We start from the raw sequence: 23,676 nt of genomic DNA on the forward strand, positions 1-23,676 counted from the left end.
ATACTCAGTTTTATAACTATTTCACATTCATATAAATAATCAACCATTAAAGTCTAAAACTGTCTTTTAAACAATCATTTGGCTTAAAACAGCATTGAAAAAAACCTTTTTTTAACTTTAGACCGATGCCAGGTTATTGAAAGTGATGTACCATCAGGTGACAGATTAACAATATTCTACTATAGGGTTCTTAAAACACCTAATAAATAATATATTTAATACGTACTCTTCAAGGGCCTTTTTGTCTTCTTGCGTTCTTCTTTCTGGACATAGTCCGGATCATCAGAATCGTCCTTCGACGATTTTTTAACTTTTTTATCAGACTTCCCTGAAAACATACAAATTTATTGTACAAGTTTCAGTTTCTAAAAAAACATGGTCTATGTGAACTATATAAGGTTAGTTGATTAAATAGTAACTAACAAGTCAATTTATAAAATTTACTAAATATATAAAATTGCAGTAAGCTAACAAAAGTCCTTAAGTGGATTGAAATAGGTCAGAGGTAAATTAAAAGAAAATTTTATACCTTTTAGCGAATTTCCCTATAGGGAAGTAGCTATTACCGTAGGTCTCAAGGGTAAGACCTAGGCCCAAGACCGAATTACTTTTTCATTTTGATCGGACAATGGGAATGGGGTTTTATGGGTTGAAAGTTGGCTTTTCCCAATTTTCAACCTCAAAACGCAAAAACTCGCAAATTATGTTTAGACCATTTTTAAGAGCTTAAAAACAAATAATTTAGTATATTGAAGTGTTTTTCTACAGTTATTGTTATGGAGAAAACTAAAAAAATACATTTTATTAGCGTCCCTGTCCAAACCTAGGTACTCGTTAAACCTGACATTATTTGAATAGATTTAATTGAAAATCAATTCCGGTAAATGGAAATTTGCTTAGTTTTGCAGGTTTGCTGCAGCGGGGGTATTTTAAAAATTGCATTTTTTAAAGTAAACCTTTATGAAACATAGCAAAGATGGAGGTTAGATTGGAGTAAAACCAAGTAAGTAGTTTGCTTTTCACCCAGTAACTTGATGGTACTAGGGATGAGCATCGAGCTGATGAATTCAAAACATAAATGTTTTCTATCAATGTTTAATGTTTTCCACATCGATAGTAGGCAACCAATGTTTTTGTCAAACTATTAAAACTTTTTTATTTCCATAAGCATTTTCATATTTTTCACATTGTATGGCTGATGAAATATTGCATTAAAAAATACAAACTGGACTATGCTTAGAAAAAAATGCTTTAATAAAAAAACTATTAGGACTATTCATTTTAAAATGGGGCACTTGATAAACAAGTTAACACAAGCTTAACTGTGTAATTATTTTTACCTAGGACGGTTTTTTTAAAGTAGCAGTTTCAGTTCAGTTCTTAGAATTGAAAGTTTCACAAAACAGCATTGTTTATTTTCATAACAGTAGTTTTACTCAGAACAACACGAACGGACAAATTAGGTTCAAGGATTGTGAGGGAAGAAGTAAAATTGTAATGATTCGAACTAATCAGCTGTTCAGGCCAATTTAATTGTTAAGTGGTACAGTTAGTGTTTGGTATAATGTTTTGTTGTATCACTATCAGTGGCAATGAGAGGTTTTAAACAAAAACGTAAACTCTCTTAGAAGTTATGAGTAGTGATTTTTAGTAATTAAAACACCGTCGTAGGTAAAGTAGTGTACGCAACTTGCGTAAATAGTGTTAACGACACTCGTAGAAGTTTTCAAGGCATCTCACCAAGGCTCGTACCTTAAATTTTCGACTCATGTCATAAACACTACCTTTACGCAATCGTTGCGCAAACTACAATAATGTTTCTTTAAACAATGAATATGTGTCTTACGTAAATCTTAGCTACCCGGTCTTACCCCACTCTCCCCTACGATTCTTGCCTTCAAATTCCAGATACATCATATGGGGTAGTAAATAAAAATAACTAGCTAGGATTATGTAAGTTTCTCAGAAAAAGTGTATAATTTGAAAGATGGACATTTTAGCAAAATTACTTACTTTTTAAAGACCTTTTCTTTTTGTTTTTACTGGATGACAAATTAGTAGTCATTTTCTTGATTTTATTGCAGTAATTGTGGATGTAGTACTTAATGTCGCGCCAAGAGCGACGTTCCAAAGCAGAGTTCTGCCTTATACACTGTTCACACTCTTTTTTTCCTGGAATGACTTGCTTTTCGATCGCCAAATGGAAGAAAGTCATCACTGCATCCTTTTCTTCAGTGGTCCAAGGTCGCTTAAGTGTTGGCTCTAAAATAGAATGTTTATCTTATTTTAAGAAATTTAATTTTAGGAATAAAAATTTTGTTCACCAAAGAAACCTTAAAAATAGTCAGTTTTAACTACTATTCCACATGGATTCAAATAATTGACAAAAAATAAAAATCCGTCTGAGACATATGATAAAAAAAAATAAAAATAAGGCTTTGTTTGGATAGCAGATAAAAATGGTAGAAAACTAAGGCCTGTGTAAGATTTGAGCAGTGATGAAGTGTGCAGATATAGCTGCAAATTTCATTCTCGTGAAATTCACTCCTCAAGTTTCTACTGTGAGTACGGTATTGTTGAGTTTAAAAACTATTCTTAACAGACAAATTAAACATATCTGCAAATAGATAATGATGATACGCTCGATGATGAGCAAAATATATACCTGTATTCTTGTAATCAAGAAGAGAATATTTTTTTCCCCTAAATAAAAGAAAACCTTAGATAGATATTATTCATTTAATGGACTTGAATGCCGGCAGAGGTAAATAAATAGAAAAGGCTACTTTTTTACCCTTAAATTACATTTTTTTCAACTAAACCTTTTTCAATCAACATAAAACGTGGGGGGGGGTGGAGTTTGGGATAGAACTGCGTAGTCTGGTTTAGACCCAGTGACTGCTGGTACCTAAAGGTAAATGCTGAAACTAACAGTTTAGTCAGTTAGTCAGGAGTGGAAAAGTAGCAGGCATCGTGCCATTTGCCTCAGAGCAGATCCATATCTGTGAATGAATTTAGTTACTAAGATGATTTCCCTTTTTAATGTTAAGGACACTTAAATTGCTTACTTTTTCAGGAACAGAGTCTAATATGAAAGGTATACACCAACAAATTACTTACTTTTTAAAGAAATTTTCTCCTTATTGTGTCCATGTTTTGCCAGCTTTTCTACTTGAGCTGGTATGTCTTTTCCAACACTTAAAGTTTCTGCAACAATTTATTTTGTTTTATTTAGATTTATCATAGACAAATAGAATAAATATAGACTGTCAAAGGAAGGTTCTGGCGCCCACCGCTAGGGTTTGCCGTGTAGTTACGGCGCACACTGCTGCAGGCGGGGAGCACAGGAGCCGTATGCGACAAGCAGACGCTGCAGCGGTGTGCGCCGTTACACGGCAAACCTAACGGTGGACGCCAAAACTTCTGCTAACCACAGCACAGCTGACGGTCTATATTTATTCTATTTGTCTATGGGTTTATCCACATAGGAATAAATATATAGCAACAAAACCTCTAAAGAGATTCAGATCAATTACTACAAAGTCTGAACCCTGTACCGGGTTTCCATTTGTTAAATTTACTTCTATGTTTAGTGGTTCAACTGAAAATACTGTATTATAGATTATGATTATACTAACTAAACTATAGCAACATAATGAACATATTTTATAGTCTCTATTTCTAAGCTCTATAAACATTGAAGTTCACAATTTAAGATAAACCATAGTTTAAATGTTTCAGTTACTTTTTAAGTTTAATGTCAATTCAAATTGCATTCTTACACCATTTTAGGTTTGTGATAAGAGTGATGCTTCTGTAATAAATTGCACCCCGTAAAGAATATCTTATACATAATGCGTTTGCGTTGGCATGAGCTTGCTGTGACACCCACTAAAGAGTAGTGCCTTTGAATACTGATAGATGATATAACTGGAGGTTCCATCCCATGTTATAGTTGTTGCCAGTTTTAAAAATGAACGGACATAACTTAGTTGTATTGAGTTTTAACTGCAAAATCTTTGCAGATGCGTTCTGCGATCCTAATATTAAAAGTTCAGCTTAACTTGGCCTATCTTCTGTAAAATACTGCAAATTTTGGTAAAAATCCAATTATCTGAATTTTTCATCATCCAAATGTGTAAGGGTCTTCATTTATTCGGATTATTGGAGTTTAACTATATAACAAGAAATAAAAATTATGTTTACTTGAGATATTTACCTGCATTGAGATTATGTTCTGAATTTGCATCAACTACTTTGTTGGATTCTTGTGACTTGTCAATTAAAATCGAAGCAAATTGTATAGACCACTGCGTTTCCATTAAATCTAGAAAATCTTTTAAAGATTCACTCTTTGATTTATTACAATCTCTTAAGGCCTCGCCTCGCTCAATAGTGATACATCTCCTCAAACTGAGTCTTAATTTAACAGCCAAGGGAGGAATTTTATACTGAGGATGTAATGTTTGATTTTCTGAATCAATTTTGATACACATTTGTTTCACTGCAGCTACCAAATTATCAATCTCAAATGGTTCAAGCCAATCTTTTAAAGTTTTATCTCCACCCCCTGATAATTCTCTTAGTGTTAGTAGAAGCCGTCCCAACTGTCTCATTTCTTGTCTTATTGATTCGTGTTTGGTTAATCCATACTTTTCAAATTGTGAATTGCCTAGTTTTAGTATGAGGGGGTCATTTTTACATGTCTCTGTTACTTTATCATCCTTCATAGGTTTTAAGATATTTTCATTAAAAATTGCTGGCTGGTTGTGATTTCGTTTTAGAGAACTCATCAACAAAACTCGACTATCAGCTTGAACTCTTCTTCGCTCTTTAGCTGATGGTTCTTCATGTGATTTTTCTCTCCTAACATTGCATGAATGCTTAACGTGTAACCAAAGATGCTTTTTCAGTAAGAATCCTAAACAGTAAGGACACGGTGTGTATTTTCTATAAGAAAAATCCTCTCCCAGATTAGGCCGACGGACAACGATCAATTTACCAGATCTCTTTGATAACACTTCAATGTTGTGATGGTAATCACCGATTCTAGCCAAATCTATAAATCCATTTCTCCTAATAAGAGAGTTTATCGGCATGGCCAACAATTTGGCTACCTCAATTTCTGTGCTATGTTTAACTTGAAAATGTCTGTGTAATTTGTTCATTACTTTATAACAAAACATGCAACAGTGACCGACTCTTATTACCTTTCCTCTATCATTCTTTTTTACTTCATTTCCAACAATTCCTGTTTGCTTTTCATTTCCTTTTTCCTTATTAGATTGTCTTTCTTTTAAACTAAGTTTATTTTGTTCATTTACGACATTTAAGTCTTTATCTTCAACAGACGTTGTTGTCTCGTCTGACTGGTTATTGCACTTGGGCTTATTCATAACAATATAATCTTTAATTGAATCTAAGACCAGTTCATTTTTCTCAAGTGATTGGTTAACATCATGGTCAACAGTATCTGAGACCAGTTCATTTTTCTCATGTGATTGGTTAACATCATGGTCAACAGTATCTGAGACCAGTTCATTTTTCTCAAGTGATTGGTTAACATCATGTTCAACAGTATCTAAGACCAGTTCATTTTTCTCATGTGATTGGTTAACATCATGGTCAACAGTATCTGAGACCAGTTCATTTTTCTCATGTGATTGGTTAACATCATGGTCAACAGTATCTGAGACCAGTTCATTTTTCTCAAGTGATTGGTTAACATCATGTTCAACAGTATCTAAGACCAGTTCATTTTTTTCATGTGATTGGTTAACATCATGGTCAACAGTATCTGAGACCAGTTCATTTTTCTCAAGTGATTGGTTAACATCATGTTCAACAGTATCTGAGACCAGTTCATTTTTCTCTTGTGACTGTATATATTCATCAACTGACTCAGCTGTGATGAATTCCTCGTAATTTGTGGTAGTTTTTTCTTTGCTTATAAGATTTGTATCATTGGTATTGCTTGGTAGTATAATCCCAACATGTTCCAAAAGGGGTGGTTTGCTAAGTGATTGTGGTTTAAGAATTTTGAATAAATGAAATGTTGATTTAGTCTTCTTTAGTGTTCCATCGGGGTTAATGTATTCAACTGGTCTCTCAATCCATGGATTCCTTCCTGTAACATAAATTAACTGTGTTAGCCAATGTAAAATGCACAGGAATCTTACAATTATTAATATTCAGCTTAAAATAAGCACCAAATTGTGTGTTGCTGTCTTAAAGAATTGAATTTAATCATTTTAATTATTCAAATCTTCAACTTTGTACATTTAAATCCTAGATTTAAATACTCTTAATTTACAGGCCATTGATAACAAATAAATTAACATGTTGTTAACAAGTTTGCTAACGAGATGTGACGCCGCGGTCATTGCCACGGGCCGAGGTATACATTTAAATCTTACACATAGACCGGCTGTCTCTTGGTTAAGAGAACACGCAGACCACGGGCAAAAACCTGTTAAACAGTGATCATTTACTTTGTAATACGGTACAATTGTGTTTATAAATAATATATTCTTATTTTTTTGTTTTTTGTATTTTTGATAACGTTTTGCAATGTCGCATATTTGAGATGAACGGTCTATAGCGAATACAATGGTTAAAATTATTAAATTTTTTAAATACAGTAGACTCTCGCTTATCCGGCAGACTACTAATGTGGCCGACGTCCGGTCCGGATTACGATAAATCCGCACTATTGAGAGTCGAGCAAATACAGTACTGTATATAGCCTTTTTTTCAATTTTTTCCCAGGCCCACAATATTGATAGCCGGGCAAATGCAATTCCTCGAGTAACAATTTTTACTGCCATGTTATCCGAGATTTTGATTATCCAAGATAGTCTCGATCCCGTTTAGCTCAGATAATCGGACTTCTACTGTACTGTGCCACTAAAAAATCACGATTGCCAATCCGGACTAGCGGGAGTCCGGACAAGGCCAATCCGGATGAGTGAGAGTCTACTGTATAGCTTAAACGCCGCATTCATGCGACAGTTCATTTCTGCTTTTAGGTGAGAGTAAGTAAAAAATAGTTTATACTTTACAGTGCTAAAACTAATATTTTTTTACTGATATGTTAATGTGTCAGAATTCTCGATGATGATACATTTTTTTAAGTTTTACCAAATTTGCTGAATGGATTGGTTATTCTAATTTACACCAACCACTGTTTTTATGTCTTTCCAACCAAGGTATGTTTTTGGTAATGGGGTGTTTTTCAAGTAAAGAAAGAATAAATGAATCAGTATACAATTCAAACTAGCCAATTTAAGTTGAATAACTCTCCTATTGTGATCACTGTGAAATTCCTGAATATCTTTCTCAGTCACGGAAACATCATCACAGTCAAGGCAAAATCTTGAATATTGCTCTGAGGTAATGAAAACATTATTAACATCTCCAGCGATCGCGGAAAAATCTTGAAAATCTCCCGCGGTCGTCGTCCATGATCGCGGCGAAATTCTGATCAGCTCTGGTGGCCATGTAGACATCATCATTGTCTCCAGTGGTTAAGAAATTGTCATCGTGTTCTTGCGCGCAACCGCACCAATATTGGTAATTTATCAATCTTGCGATCTTCGGAGATTTGTTGGGTATCGATATCAAAATCAGCTTTGAGCAGTCGATTCTGATTTCAAAGCCAAGAAACAGTGGAGTCAGAATCGACTTTTGGAATCAACCCCCATCCCTAGTTATAAGATTTGTGGCCTAGCCCTACCTTGAATAGGAGTTTCTTGTTCTTGAGGCTTAAGGCACGTCCCCTCTATCATCTGGTCCCTGCTACCCTCCATGCTTAGCTGAAAAAAAGATAGGCTAGAGACATTTTTATTGTCATGGGTAATTTGTAAAACACAAGCCATCAAATAACAATGAAACAATACATATAACTACATTACAGCATAACATAACTCTGTAAAAACTTTGTGGGTTGTAGTTATAGCTACAACTTAGCTAGTAAACTTGCACACAATAATAAGTAACACTCAACGTGTAATTGATGAAATAGCAAGCCCTAAGGAGCTACACTGGTGCGAGGTGCATTTTTTTGTTAGATACCAGTCGCAAGCACTTACACTCTATGCTACTCGCAAAATCTCGCTAGATGCAAAGACAACAGAATTTTGTTACATGCAATCTGTTGTCACAAGATGTTGTCATCTCATCTTAGTTGAAGACAAGATGTCAAGAAATCAGGACGAGTCTTTGTTGTTGATCTTAGTGCTGAAAAGAATAAGGTGCAGAAAGAAAGTGTGAAATCGTCGGGTGCACTGTATTGGTCCAATAATGCTAGTAATTGAAGCTAATTCATAGTGGGCAAACCGTTAGAACAAAATTATGAAAAGTTTCAAAAGCTTTTTCGTATTAGGCATATTCTCTTGGTACAACACAACACAATATGCCGGGACTACATAAATTGTGCGACTTGCAAAAAACAGACTGGTATGTTTCACGTAGCACGTTATTTACTACGGGTAACTTAAAATATACTTACTGAGGCCTGCCCGTGCGTAAACATGACTTATGAGATAATACATTATACAGCACAGTGGCATCTGCATATTCTATATACAAATTGAAATAAAATAGTTTATTATGGTTGGATTAAATTATTTGGATTCGATCTAAGGCCCTTGTTACACAAGGTAGCCTGGCGATATCGCCAGCGATGAAACTGGCTCCTCAGTCTGTCATGGGGCATTGATCCTGATGGATGTTATTACACATGCGTAGCCAGAGCGTCACGATCTACTGTCACTGGCGACGTCGCCACGCTATCTCGTAAAATAAGGCTCGAAAATTTGTCAAACTAAAAATGAAGCAAAGTATTATTTTCCAGTTTTAGACTTTCTAATACTGAAACAGAATTGATTAGTGAGTTTACAAACCTCTCTCTGGTTATTTTTAGTTTCTGGTTCCATTTCAAATTGTGTTGGCTGTGGTTCTATACTGCTCAAGCTTTCAAAATGTTCTTCAGTATCTTTTGTCAACAATCTGAAATCAAAATAAACTAAATGTAAATATTTGTACAGATCAAGCTCGCAGTAAGCTGTCCTATCAGTTTGACTGAATAAAAAAGTTGGCGTTTTTTTATATAAATCAGTTGTTTAAATTTTCATTCTGTCACTCAATTTAATTACTTCCGTATTGTTTGACAAACTAGAGACAGCTTTAAAATAGGTATCAAATATATTGTTCTATCAATAGTCAAAGGTAATACATACACCAATAAATACTGGCTATTTCTAAGCTATACCGGTAATAAATTTATAAAAAATTAAACTTACAATTCTTGTTTAGAACCATTCTTAGGACCAACACTAAATATTTTTGAATGGTCATCTTCAATGTGTATTTCTTCATATTCCACGTTCAGCTCTTTCTTTGTTACAACTTCGCTGTTATAAGAATCCACATCTGTATTAATGAAAATATCACTTTTGAACGATGCACAAGGACCAAAATTTCTTGAACCTCCTTTGACATAATCTTGATTGGCTTCAATAGTTCCAAAACTTAGCGGATCTGTGCAGGGCTCAAATCTCTTGCCAAAATAAAAGTTTGTTTTATGATAGTGTAAAATATTTTCCTTTAGAGGTCCACTGTAAACAAAAATTATTTTATTTTCATTGGTTTTTAAATAAATATTTACTAACTGCTTAAAATAATAGTAATTAGTAATGCATACATTCCTAAACATATTGGTTTTAATAATTTGAACACATGAAAACCTTGACGTTTTCAAGCTGACTAAGGTATACATAAAACTTTGATTAACACTTTCATTGCTAGGGGCGGGAATTTACGCCCCTCTGTACCGGCACCACTGGCGCGGGGCGGGAAATGTCCTCCTTCTCCAATACCAACAACCTTGCTTCAATGTAAGCTCAGCCATTGCCGGGGAGCGTTATAATTGTTGCCAGCCTTAGCTTAGAATATAAGCTTTAGTCTGGTGTAGGTTGGTACTAAAATGTCCTGTAAAATCCTGTCTGGCAATACTTTTTCAATACTCGATCTCCAAGTGCCGATGTTAATTTATTTCTTGATAATCTTAGTTTTGTAGCCTAATTGATAGTGTTTCAAATTTTTGTAAAAATATTATAGTAGCAGGAGACATAAATATTAATGTAATGGTAAAAGATAACAAGTTTAAAGAACTACAGAGCATGTTAAAAAGTCACAACATGCGATATTTAATCAACTTTCCCACAAGGGTAGTAAACAACTGTCAATCGGCAATAGATAATTTTTTAACAAATGTAAAGTTATACGTTTATGGTCTAATTACATTCTTATCAGACCACGATGGACAAGTATTAGAGCTTGACATTGCTGGTAGTAAATTAAAACCAAAGGATAAAGTCAGAACTAAATCTTGCCGAAATTACAGTTTGGAGAACATCGAGATGTTTAAATTTAAGTTGCAGAGTGAAAACTGGATGGATGTTTATATGGCCCCTACAGAATGCAAATATTCCATATTTAACAATTTATTTTATCAATATTTTATCAAGTGTTTTCCAGTAATAAATTTAAAATAAGAAAAAATGGATGAATTATGATTTAAAGCTAAAGAGGGATGTTATTGTTAATTTAAGTAAGGGAGCTAGATTATTAAAACAATCCACATTTAACAGTCTTAATACCTTAAAGAAAAACTACAAATCAGATCTCTTAAATGCAAAAAATTTCAAAAACTGCTTGGTCAATAATAAACAAAGAAATTCACAGTAGTAAAAAACAAAAAGATACTGAGGGCATTGTGTTGAAAAATGGTGAGAAGCTGATAAGCAGACCTGAAGAAGTAAGCAACTTCTTTAATTCATTTTTTGCATAAACAATGACCACAAAACCAACTCAACCATCATTCTCTACTCAAGATGACAACAATATAGATTTTTCATTGAATTCAAATTTTTATCTAAAAACCCGTAACTGACACTGAAATAGTTTCAATTATCAAATCTTTTAAAAACAAAAAATCATCCGGTTATGATGGCTTATCAGTCACCATTCTAAAGGAGATAAAAGATGAATTAAAGTTTATCCTGACACATCTTATAAATTCCTCATTTGTTACAGGCTATTTTCCAAATAAATTAAAAATTGCTAGAATCATACCAGTTCATAAAAAGAATTCTAAAAATGATGTTTCTAATTACCGGCCAGTATCAGTTCTTCCCACAATTTCAAAAGTATATGAAAAAGCAGTTTACAACAGATTGATAGAATTTTTAAGCAGATCATAGCAAATTGATGATGAACAGCATGGTTTCTGGGCTGGAAGATCAACAGTCACTGCAGCAATTAGTCTAATTGAAGCAATAATAGATTCTGTTGATAAGGGCTTAAATACTGCAGGAACGTTTATGGACATGTCGCAGGCCTTTGACAATGTAGATCATATGGTATTGCTAAACAAGCTTAAGATAATGGGTATTAAGGGTGTTACACATAAATGGTTCACTTCATATTTGGAGGATCGCTATCAATTTGTAGAACTCTCTTATTTATCAAAAACCAATTGGATACAGAAGACAAAATCAGATTTACTACAAACGCATCTAGGGGTTCCTCAGGGTTCTATTTTGGGCCCCATTTTATTTATATGCTACATTAAAAACCTCCCTAATGCATTGACTGAGTCAGCCAGTACATTAAGTATATATGCTGATGATATCAATCTTAAAACTTCGGGTAATTCAATCACCGATATTAAAAATTCTACTGAATTGGAGCTCAAAAATATCGAACAATTCTTAACAAACAACAATTTAACACTAAATACAAACAAGACAAATTTTGTTCTCTTTCATACAAATAAGTTCAAAAAAGATCAAACCCCTAAAATCACTCTAAATAATAACCCGATCAATCAGGTGAAATCAACCAAATTTTTAGGCTTGATAATTGATGAACATCTAAATTGGAATGAACATATTAAGTATTTGGTTGGTAAAATTAATTCAGGCTTGTTATCTCTGTGATAAAGCTGTGTTAAAATTGATATACCACTCGCTTATAGAATGTCATATTGGCTACGGAATCAAAATTTATGGTGGGACAGTACAAACAAATTTGAAAAAGGTTTTAAAACTACAAAAACAGGCCATTAGAGTTATTGAAAAATTTAAGAATAAGAAGTCGGTGAAAAAGTACTTTAAAGAAACGAAAATTTTTACAGTGTATGGTTTGTATATTTTTAAAACTATTCAGCATGTTTATAAAGATAAAAACACTGAAGTATCCCATAAATACAATACAAGGTGGAAAAATCTTACTGTAAAAAGTCATCATCGGCTGAAACTTTCAAAAATGAAGCCTTCGTATATCGGCAATTTATTCATAAGAAGTTTGCCTGCCTTACTAAAAAAAGATCAAAACAAACCCAATTTTTTAAAGAAATTAAAATCATTCTTAATTAATCTGGCTCCTTATAGTATAGACGAGTTTCTAAATCAAAAATGAATTAGCTATACATTCTAAAATAATTGTCAAATTGTATGGTTAAGTCTTTTAGATTAAGTTGCATAACCAATTTTGTATGCGTTGACAGTATTCATGTATGTAAATGTATAAAGTGAATAAAGATAATTTGATTTGATTTGATTTGATTTTGTCCCGGTTCCGGCAATTTTCTCTTTTCGAGCCACTTTACAAAGACACTAGTTGGCTACGGATCCAGGCAGTGCTGCTACCTTTGGGTGTTTCAGTGAACTACACTACATCCACTCTCGGGCTAACGCAGCACAATCACCGCTGCTCTATTTTTATTCGTCAGACTGAAATATTTGATTGCCAATTGCGTTCACCGATTCAGTTGCGCGGCGGGGCTACGCCCCGGACTCGCCGCCATAGGCGAGGGCCTGTTTGAAGGTTTGCCGCACTGAACGTATTAACTTAATTGAGATCATAAGTTGAGTCATTTTAACCCTAGAGTGGTGTCTTTGGTGAGTGAGTCCGATGACGTAATATTTTCATCAAGTTCCTGCTCCTCTCGCTAGGATGCAGGACTTGTGTCTCCTGCTACCTTCCTACCTCGAATCAGTCTACCAACAGATGCGAGGGCGTAATTTTGAGGTTACAGATTTGTCTGCAATTGGGTACGTCGGTCCCCTACACCGAAGACACCTAGGGTGTGATTGGTCCAACATACCAAAGATACCTAAAATGAAATATAGTACTATATATAATGTAATACTATGCTATGTATAATACTACTAGCAGAGTACCCATCCTTTGTACGGGGTTGGCATATAAGTGTAAAATGCTAATTGAAGTTATACTCTAACTTAGCGTTTGCAATGGGAGAGGCCACAGTTGGATAAAATTAGCTTCTTTAAATTTACGGTATACTTAGTATTACACATCTACCATAGCAATAATGTTCTACCTCTCCACCTAAACAATAGAGAAATATAAATTATTAAAAATTCGCAAAATATCGCAAATTATTCATGCAATTAAAAACATAAACACAAATTTAAACAATCCTACTTTGATAGTTCTCATTGCCTATCACAGTTTTTTGTGGCTGGCTAGTTCAAATTAGCTGTTTATATAAATGCAAAACAATAATAGTGCTGCACCCTGTTGGTAAATCTTATAACTTTTTAATACCGGTACTTTTGCATATCATAGAACCAACTTTTTTAGTTGAAACAACTGACTAAATACTTTAATTCCCTTTAAATATGAATACTCATAGGTTAACATGGGGAACTACAGAACCACTGGGGCGGAGCCCGAAACGATTTTTGAGATAAGAATATGCCTATATGTTAATAGGGAATATGATCTATCATCATGCCAAATTTCAGCCCAATCCGTCCAGTGGTTAATGCGTGATTGAATTTCAAACAAACAAACAAACACACAAACTTTCACATTTATAATATTAGTAAGATAAGATAATGATAGCCTAGTGTAATTTTTTTATATATTGTAAAATTATAATATAGTAATCATTTTACATATTTTTAAGATACAAAAACGGTCTCACAGTCTGAAGATACCAAAGGTGTAGGCAAATCAAAGTCGCCATTACTCTATGGGTAAAAATGCATTTTTTGAAGTCTCAGTCAAAAGGTTAAGAATATAAGGAATTCTGATGGTTTATTTTTTTTACACTAACAAGTCCATAAAATTTCATAATACATCAGTGAAGTCTTTAGTAATTTGAAAACAGTATTTAACTTTTGATAAATGTATTAATTTTTTTTTTATATGTTACCAATACTCAGATGGTTTTCTTCACGATAACCCCCATAAAAATGTAAACATATATAGGAGTAATAATTTTACACATTTTTATCTTTTATGATTTTAGTTATATAAAAACAAAATCTAAAATGGTCTCGCAGACGCAAGACACTAAATGTGTGATAAAAATCAAGACACCACTCTAGAGAAGTAATAAACATGATGGTATACCCAAATATTTGTCTTCAAATGATTACTTTAGACTGATTTTGGTGTCATATTTTATCTACTAAGATAATGGCTTTGTACTGTTCTTGTAGGCCTAAATGTTAAATCTAGTCAAATCTTGATTATCCAACCTACAGTATTCAAGAGAAGAACAGGCGCAGAAAGTCACTCGATCTTCCACCGGAGGTGTTCAATAAGTGAAGTATATTCATAAGCATAAGCACAAGCTTATTCAATTTTAGGGATCCAAGAACAAATATACAAAAGCGTTCCAGAGAGTTTGTATGCAACCTGTACATGAATTTGAACTCGTGGTGTTTTTGATCTCTGTGGACTTCAAAACGGAAAAGTAAATCGGTCCCGGGTCCAGGTCTTATGGCGAGACCTACGGTAATGGCTTATTCCCTACTGTGTTAAATTTACTAAAAATAACCCCGCAACAGCAAACCTGCAAACTAGTGATGGTCGGATCCGGATATCGGACTACCGGATCTGAGCTAGAACCGACGCCCGATCGGATCCACAAAAAATCGGATCCTGGGCTGGATCCGGTTTTAATGGATCCGATTTTTTTTATACTATTAACACAAAACGGGCGAGTATTCGAGTTCGAGTAGAGTACGGCCTTGAAACTCGAGCTTATCTTTAAACTCGCCAGTTTGGTTTAAAATTGTGAAAATCAATATTTGTTGAAATGTAACTTGTGTTTACATAAAATGATGGATAATTTCAAGTCTAGTTCATGTTGGTGACACTGGACGTTAGTTTGACTTACTTTTGTTTCTATTTGTTTAGGGGTAGTTCTATGATGTGTGTTTTAATTTCTTGTAATATAACCAGGAGACGACCTATTAGAATAAAAGAAGGTAGAATAAAAGAAATTTTGATTCTCCAAAAAAAGGGCTTTAAGAGCTATGACAGGGACACACCCTGATCATTGCAAACCTCTTTTTATGAGACATAGGAATTGGCTAACTCACGAACTCGCTAACTCGGTCGTGTGTCGGAACTGGCTAACTCAGGAACCGGCTAACCGTCTCAGTCAAGAATTGGCTAACTCCAGAACCCGCTAACTCGATTTTGTCTCGCGGCGGAATTTGCTAACTCTGGAAGTCGCTAACCCGGCAGCGCCCACTGCACGGAGCGTTGCCAACCTTGCACAACGAAATAATCGTACACTGCCGTATTTCAAAATGTCAGTATCAATGAAGATACAGTAAATGTTATTATTTTTTTGCTATATATTTTAAAACAGTTTTTAGATTATACACCTAAGCCCCAATAGTAAATAATAGGACAAGATATAATATATTCTTATATTAAAATGTGACAGGGTAATTTTAATTCACGATTCTTAATCAATGAATTGACGGATTTTCCTGATTTTAGTGTTGGGTTTCCTTTATATTGCTTTTACAAACGAAATAAACTATACCAACCCATGCTCGGTTCCCCGTTCCCCGGTACTGAGCCACTCAATAGACAATAGCTTTGTTGTTGGATAAGAGGTAATTTTAGCTATGGCCACCATTCATAAAAATGGTAACAAACAAGAACGCCTGGAGAGTTTTTTTTAATGTCTATTTGTTGGTTGCCTCGAATAGGATAGACTATATTACAATACTGCTTCAATTTTTGTTAATAGATTATATGTTTCCTCACAACATAATGTAAGAACATTTAAATTCCTTTTCTTGACTAATGTAAAGGCGCAAATATTGTAATACATTGTTAACGTTTTTGATTTGCGTTACGGTATTAATTAATGTACCTAGGGAAATCATGTGCCTGCTATAGAAAAATACCGTAACTATTTTTATTTGTTTACTAATACTATGATTCGGAAATATTTCGGTAATAATACAGAAATATTAAGAAGAACCAAACTATTGTTAACACTCGCACGACAGATATAATAGCTCTTTAAAGAGTCAAATATTATAACCTATCAAGGACAAGCATTCAAGGCTACAAGCCCAGTATACAAAATACGAACTTAATCATTTTATTTGAAGAAGTTCACAAAATGGTATTTATTCCAATAAAAGAAACAAATATGGTGGACTACGAGAATAGATATTTCATAACATGTAAAAGATCACAATTAAATGTACAGTAATATCTTTTTGCATCCCAATAAACTACTATTTAAGTAAGAAAACCATATATAACACATACTCCCTTATATAAGTACATTTCTCATCCTTATGGATCAGCTGAAGTCAGTTTTATCGTTAGTTCTGTCCGGTGCACTGTCTTTAGAGGTCGTGTTTTGTTTACAATTGTTTCTTGTTTTCAGTAATTAAACACCTCGTCTAACCAAATAAAACGTTCTAATCATAACTAATAACACGTCCCCTAGTTATATAACCAAACAGTAAAGAACAAATCATGAAGTTAACTATAAAATAATAGAAACACAATTTCGTCGACACTAGCGATCAGTGTCACCGGACATGAACTATACACGAAAAACGAGCTTCAAAGTTTACAATGGGATGTAAAGTTTACTAGTGTTGGTTAGTCTATGGTAAGACCATAATGCATTTTATACCCTAATAATCATAAGAATAATATTAAACATACATCTAAATATATTTATTTTATCGACTACGTTGCTCTTACTCCTAATTATTCTTAGGATACGATATTATGGTACCAATACAATCATATAGGTACTACACTTTCGGCAAAACTGGCCAAAAATCTTCGTGCTTGGCTCCTATTGGACAGCACGCGAGGCTGTCCAACTCGCTGATTGGGAGTTAGCGAGTTCCGCCGAGGGACCGAGTTAGCGACTTCCGTACGAGGACGGAATTCGCTAACCTGGCTCTAGAGTGGGTTAGCCAATTCCGAAACCGAACAAGTTAGCGAGTTCCTCTCATCGACCAAATTTGAAGATAGGGCGTTTAACATGGGGTTAGCGAGTTCCAGAGATAGCCAATTCCGCGGACCCCTTTTTATAGATCTGCAAATTCAAACTGCAGTAAATTTGTTCATTTATGATCTGATTGTTTATATATTAAAAAACCCTGAATATCTTCAATTTAATAATCACAGTCACAACACTCATTTTAAAAATACTGCGCTATTAGAATCCCATCGTCTTAGTAAAACTAGTAATTGCCACATAATTTTATCAATTAAAGTGTATAATTCAGTAAAAAATAATATAAGTTTACATTCAATTAACAAATTTAAGGCTATGTTTTATAATTATCTACTTCAAAACCCTTTTTATAGTCTGGATGATTATTTTAAACTGGGAGAAATTGTCCTTTAGTTTGGTTTTCATTTAGGTTAAGAATGTGAATAGAGTTGAATGTTAATTGTAATATTTGGCTTGTAAGAGTATTTTGTTGTTTATGTTATGACTTGGTTTGAAAACTGTAAATAGACTTTGTCAATGATATGTAAATGTATCCTTATGGCAAATAAAGATTGATTGATTGATTGATTGATTGATTGATTGATTGTTTGTGATTAGATCGTTTTATTTAGGATAAAATGGGTTTAATAACAATAAATGTTTTAAGCTAAGAATGATGACCAGTCTACTAAAGGAGTATGTTTAATCTATGGTAAACGTAGTGTATGGAGTTCATGTTATTGGGCCTGAAATTGGAATCAATGGCCATGTTTTTTTGCAGGAATGCTCGGAGGGTGGAGTTGTTTTGTTTCAGTCCCACAAACGTGAACATTTACTAAAAGCATAAAATTGCTAAACGTGTTTAAGACGGCATATTGTTGCTAAACAAGTCAAATCTTAAAATAACTTGCAATGATAAAATTCCGACGTGGAGTGGTATTCAAGCAATTAACTTAGGCCTAGGGGCACGATATAGTTTTAAATACAGGCTTAAAGGAATGTAACTGTGACCAGACTATAGGGGGCGGAAAATTATTTGGGCCTAGGGGCGCCAAAATGTTAAATCCGGCCCTGACCGGTACCAACATTTTCTTGGATCCGCCCATCACTACGGCAAACTAAATGAATTTCCTAGTTAGATTTTCAATATATTTCTTATTTAGGACTAAACAATGTTAATTTTAATGAGTACTTAGGTTTGGGCCTTTTTGTCTTCTTTTGGTCTTTTTTCTGGGGATGGTGTGAGTCATCAGAATCTTCCTTTGAGGATTCTTCGATTGTAACAGGAAACTGCCCTGCAATACAGATTTATCAAACCTTAAAAACAAAAACAGACAATATGTTCTAAGTGAACTATAAGGTTAGTTGATCAAATTGTTTACTAACATTTCAATTCAAATATACTAGGCATGGGCGGTAGTTAGCTAACACATATCTGAAGCGGATTGCACGGACCTTTCGTGTTAAATTAAATGAAAGTTTGACCTTTTTTTATCTTTTAATTAGTCATAGTCAAGAATTTATTCATAGGTAAAGTAACATACTTAGCCTACATGAATACAATTTTTAATTCATCTAAGTATAAGGACAGGTCCATTAAATATACCTTGAGACTCCTTTTGGAAATATTGGGTTTTAGTTCCATTTAATTTTTTAGAGGAGGAAAAATTCATGTTCTGCATTGACAGTCTTTTTTAAGAGCCCTAATTTATGATTTACAACGAGAAAGTTATTTTTGTTCAGTGTATTGTGAAGCGGTCCTGCCAACATTCATCGTCAGATGACTGAAGTCATGAAGCAGTGAGATGGCTGATGTCATTTGCAGGCCCTAATGCAATTTGTGAGGGTTAAGTGTTAAAATGGGCACTTTATGGGTTTTTTATGAGTTAAAAAAACATAACCTGCAATAGTGAAAACTGAAAACCTTATGTACCAGCTACAGTGCAACCTCTGTAAAGCCCAATAATAGGCCTAACCACCCAAACGATAAATAAATATAAAATCTTAACCCCTTTATAATTTGACCCATTACATCCTTACTTTCTAACCTGGCTAGGATTATGATCCCTTTTCAGAATAAGTGTGTAATTTGAAAGACAGACATCAACAAATTACTTACTTTTTAAAGACCTTTTCTTTTTATTGTTGCTGCATGACAAATAAGTAGTAATTTTCTTGTAGTAATTGTGGATGTAGTACTTAATGTCGCGCCAAGAGCGACGATCCAAAGCCGAGTTCTGCCTGATGCACTGTTCGCACTCTTTTTTTCCTGGAACCACACGTTTTTGGATCGCCAAATGGAAGAAAGTCATCACTGCATCCTTTTCTTCAGTGGTCCATGATCGCTTAGGTATTGGTTCTGAAATTAAATTTTTATCGTGTTAAGAAATTTAATGGTAGGAATAAAAAATTGGTTTACCAGTGAAGCCTTATACTCAGTTTTATAAGTATCCCACAAGCTTTTAAAATATTTAAATATTTGACTAAAAAATATAAATCTGTCTTTCAGAAAAATTAGTTTTTTTTTTTAGCATAAATTAGGCTTTGTTTATAGCAGATAAAAAATTTTTAAAAAACTGTGGAATAAGGTAAGAATAGGGTGAGCAGTGATGGAGTGTGATGATATAGCTGCAAATTATGTCTTGTGAAGTTCACTCCTCAAGTCTGCACTGCGAGTAGTGTTGAATTTAAAACTATTCTTTACAACAAAATCAAACATATTTGCAAATAGACAATGAAGATACGCTCGATGTTGAGCCAAATATATGTCTATTCTTGCTATCATTTAAAATTTAAACTTAAACAAAAATTAAGAAAACTAATTTTTTTTCTTTTTTTAAATTTACTATTCTTTTAGTGAACTTGAATGCCGGCTATTTGAATTAAAATCAGAACTCAATGATACTCTGCCGGATTATTAAAAATACCAGATTACTCTACAATTATTGCGAGACTAGATAAAATATCAATAATTATAGAGCATCAAACTAAATCGTTGGCTGGCAGGCTATCATTACATGTTTTACTGTGCTTTCCCATTTTTTATTTTAGTAGTGATGAAAAATGCTAAAAATAAAAATGTAACAAATATTATGTAAATAATAAAATGTATAATAAAATGTAATAAATTAAATAGAAGTCGCTCTCCACGTAGGAGGGTTGCTTCTGGTGTATGACGATCGCTTGCAACAAATATTTCCTGCACTGGGAAAAATATTACAAGTGAAATCGCAAACGTTTGCCGAGGATAGCTCAGCCAACAATGGCTGGGTAAAGTTCCAGGGTCTGCGATAGGGGATGCTCCTGACTTAGGACAATTTCTCCCGAGATATAACGTAACGAGATGCTACCCTTCTGAGGTAGGATGATTGTTCCCAAACTAAAACGGTTGCTCCCCATGTAGGAGGATTGTTCTGAGGTAGGCTGATCGCTCCTGACAAAGGACGATCGAGCAGGCTCTGTTGAGAGCTCTCATTGGGCTTAAAACCGCACTCAACAAAATTTATTTGACTATTTTACACCAGTATTGAAAGTGCGGACCATTAGATGACAGAAGACCACCGGTATAGTAGGTACTGTGCAATTTGTAAAAATCCTCATCAAAATTAAATTCAAGACTTACTCCTTAAGGGCCTTTTTGTATTCTGGTTTTCTTTTTTCTGAACATGGTCTGGGCCATCATCCTTTGACAATTCTTTCATTGTTACATCAAACTTCCCTGAAATCATAAAAATCCATTAGATATTTGTCAGTTTATAAAAAGCAAAAAAGCTAATTTACAACAATTTTAATTTAAATGTACTAGGCATATAGCAATGAGCTAACAAAAATATTAAGTGAATTGGAAAAGGTAATTGGTAAATTATTGGGAAATTTTACCTTTTTATCTTTAAATTAAATTTTTTTCAGTTGATTGAATTGAAACCCATATGTTGGGGGATTGGGATAAAACTTTGTAGTCTGGTTTAGACCCAGCGACTGCTGCAATTTTTTGATTTATTTAGCTGTCAAGGTAAATAAATGCAGAAACTAACAGTTAGAGGGATTGGAAAGGTTGTAGCTTTGGTAGGCATCAAATCATTTGCCTCAGAGCAAATCTATATCTGTGAATTGTAATTGCTCGAGGCGCTATCGTCAACCCATTCTCAGGTTACAGCGCCAGTGAAAAGATCTCCCGCAATCACGGCTCCATTGTCAACATGTATTACGCTCGCAGCGCAATCACCAACATATTCCGCCGTCACAGCCCTATATTCAAAATGTCTTGTGGTCACAGTGCTATATTCAACATGTCTTGTGGTCACAGCGCCATCTAGAACATATCCCGAAACGATGACACGATTGTCAACATGTTCAATCCTTGCGACACAATCGTCAACAACCGACCCCCCTATAAGCGCTATCGTGAACCTTGTTTTTTATAATCATTTTCTGTGTTATACGACATTATTGCTTAGGTCTGATAGTTGAGACTCTACTGAATATATAGAACAGATTAGCCTGTATTTCTAAGCTCAATAAACTTTGAAGTCCACAATTCAAAATAAACCAGAGTTAAAGTTTCAATTACATTAAGAAATTTTTAATGTCAGTTTAAATTACATTATTACACCATTTTAGGTTATATATAGTACTGTAATTTGTGTGTAATTTGTAGTAATTTGTGGCATTGCCTGACCATAGAGGTTATTGACGTTGTAATATACAGTACTGTGACAAAGACTAACCATAGAGATTATTGACAACGTAATATACGGTAGGCCTACTGTAACATTGCCTAACCATAGAGGTTATTGACGTCGTAATATACAGTACTATGACATTGACTAACCGTAGAGGTTATTGACGTCAGCAATATACAGTACTGTAACATTGCCTAACCATAGAGATTATTGACAACGTAATATACGGTAGGCCTACTGTAACATTGCCTAACCATAGAGGTTATTGACGTCGTAATATACAGTACTATGACATTGACTAACCATAGAGGTTATTGACGTCAGCAATATACAGTACTGTAACATTGCCTAACCATAGAGATTATTGACATCGTAATATACAGTACTGTGACATTGGCTAACCGTAGAGATTATTGACGTCAGCAATATACAGTACTGTAACATTGCCTAACCATAGAGATTATTGACGTCGTAATATACAGTACTGTGACATTGACTAACCATAGATTATTGACAACATAATATACGGTAGGCCTACTGTAACATTGCCTAACCATAGAGGTTATTGACTTCGTAATATACAGTACTATGACATTGACTAACCGTAGAGGTTATTGACGTCAGCAATATACAGTACTGTAACTAGGGGTGTGCGAATACCACTTTTTCTTTTCGAATCGAATACGAATCGAATAGAGAGAATTTCAAATTGAATTCAAAATCGAATACTTTCCCTCGAATAGTATTCGAATAGTGAACATTTTTTAACCGAATACTAACCCTCAAATAATGAAAACTTGAAATCAATGTCAAGTCAACTCTCAATAACTTAATTAGCCTACAGTACTAAAACTGTTGGTATGTTTTTCAGAATAAGTGTGGATTGTAAATGTATCTTTCGCTTATTTAATTTAGGCCTAGTTTAATTCAATAGGTAACTGAACTTAGATAATAAGTAAAGGTACAAACCTGAACCAAGTTTTATTAGTCAAAATTATAAAGCACTACCAATAAAAAATTTTGTAAAACACATTCAACCAATTGGGTAGTGATAATCATTATAACCACATAAAAACGCACATTGTTTTCTTTGACTAAGTAGGAATTTAGGCCTACAACTTACTGTCAGCCCTAAGTTTATGTTTTAGAACATAATCTTTTAAAAGGTATGCCTAAAATAAAACCCACAGCCTAACCTCATGACTTGGGCTTAGGCTACTGGACAACTAGGTTTGAATGTACAAGAACCTAGGCCCTATTTTTAACCATTTACAATACCTAGTTTCAATCTTCAATTGAAATAATAAAGCCCCTTTTAGCCTAAATGTAGGCTAACTTAAACTTAGGCATTTTTAGAATGAGTTTATTACGTTACATAGGAAATGTATAATTATTAACTTTTAACCTACTTTTAAGGACCTTTTACACGTGTTGCATTCTGCAACAGAGTCCTTTTTGACAAAAAAATCCCAAATTAAACTCCTTTACTTATTTTTTAATTCTTGTGATGATGTTGAAGGCACATTTAGGCCTAAATCGGCTTCTTCGTCTGAATCCATTTTGTGTCATTCAACCAAACTTTAATGAAGCCTAGGCCTAAAACTTTTAGGCAATATCCAACTGTATAAAAGCAACTGTTGTCAAAATATACAAAAAATTTTACTAAGTTTAGCTGAAATA

General features: G+C 34.0%; 1 protein-coding gene across 1 annotated transcript in view; it reads right to left on the minus strand.

The window, feature by feature from the left end:
• Positions 1-23,676, minus strand: part of LOC128992643 (uncharacterized) — a 30,379-nt gene that overhangs the window by 2,355 nt on the left and 4,348 nt on the right. Inside the window, exons 3-12 of the mRNA XM_054416330.1 lie at positions 20,937-21,032; positions 19,434-19,673; positions 18,507-18,609; positions 9,303-9,617; positions 8,904-9,009; positions 7,736-7,814; positions 4,220-6,127; positions 3,121-3,207; positions 2,014-2,262; positions 227-328 (exon numbers count right to left, since the gene is read on the minus strand). Coding sequence (XP_054272305.1) covers positions 227-328; positions 2,014-2,262; positions 3,121-3,207; positions 4,220-6,127; positions 7,736-7,814; positions 8,904-9,009; positions 9,303-9,617; positions 18,507-18,609; positions 19,434-19,673; positions 20,937-21,032 — 3,285 coding nt within the window. The remainder of the gene's footprint in view (positions 1-226; positions 329-2,013; positions 2,263-3,120; positions 3,208-4,219; positions 6,128-7,735; positions 7,815-8,903; positions 9,010-9,302; positions 9,618-18,506; positions 18,610-19,433; positions 19,674-20,936; positions 21,033-23,676) is intronic.

This window comes from Macrosteles quadrilineatus, unplaced genomic scaffold, assembly GCF_028750875.1.
Source record: "Macrosteles quadrilineatus isolate MER2022 unplaced genomic scaffold, UCM_ALF_1.0 Scaffold_4__1_contigs__length_99947679, whole genome shotgun sequence".
NCBI lineage: Eukaryota > Metazoa > Arthropoda > Insecta > Hemiptera > Cicadellidae > Macrosteles > Macrosteles quadrilineatus.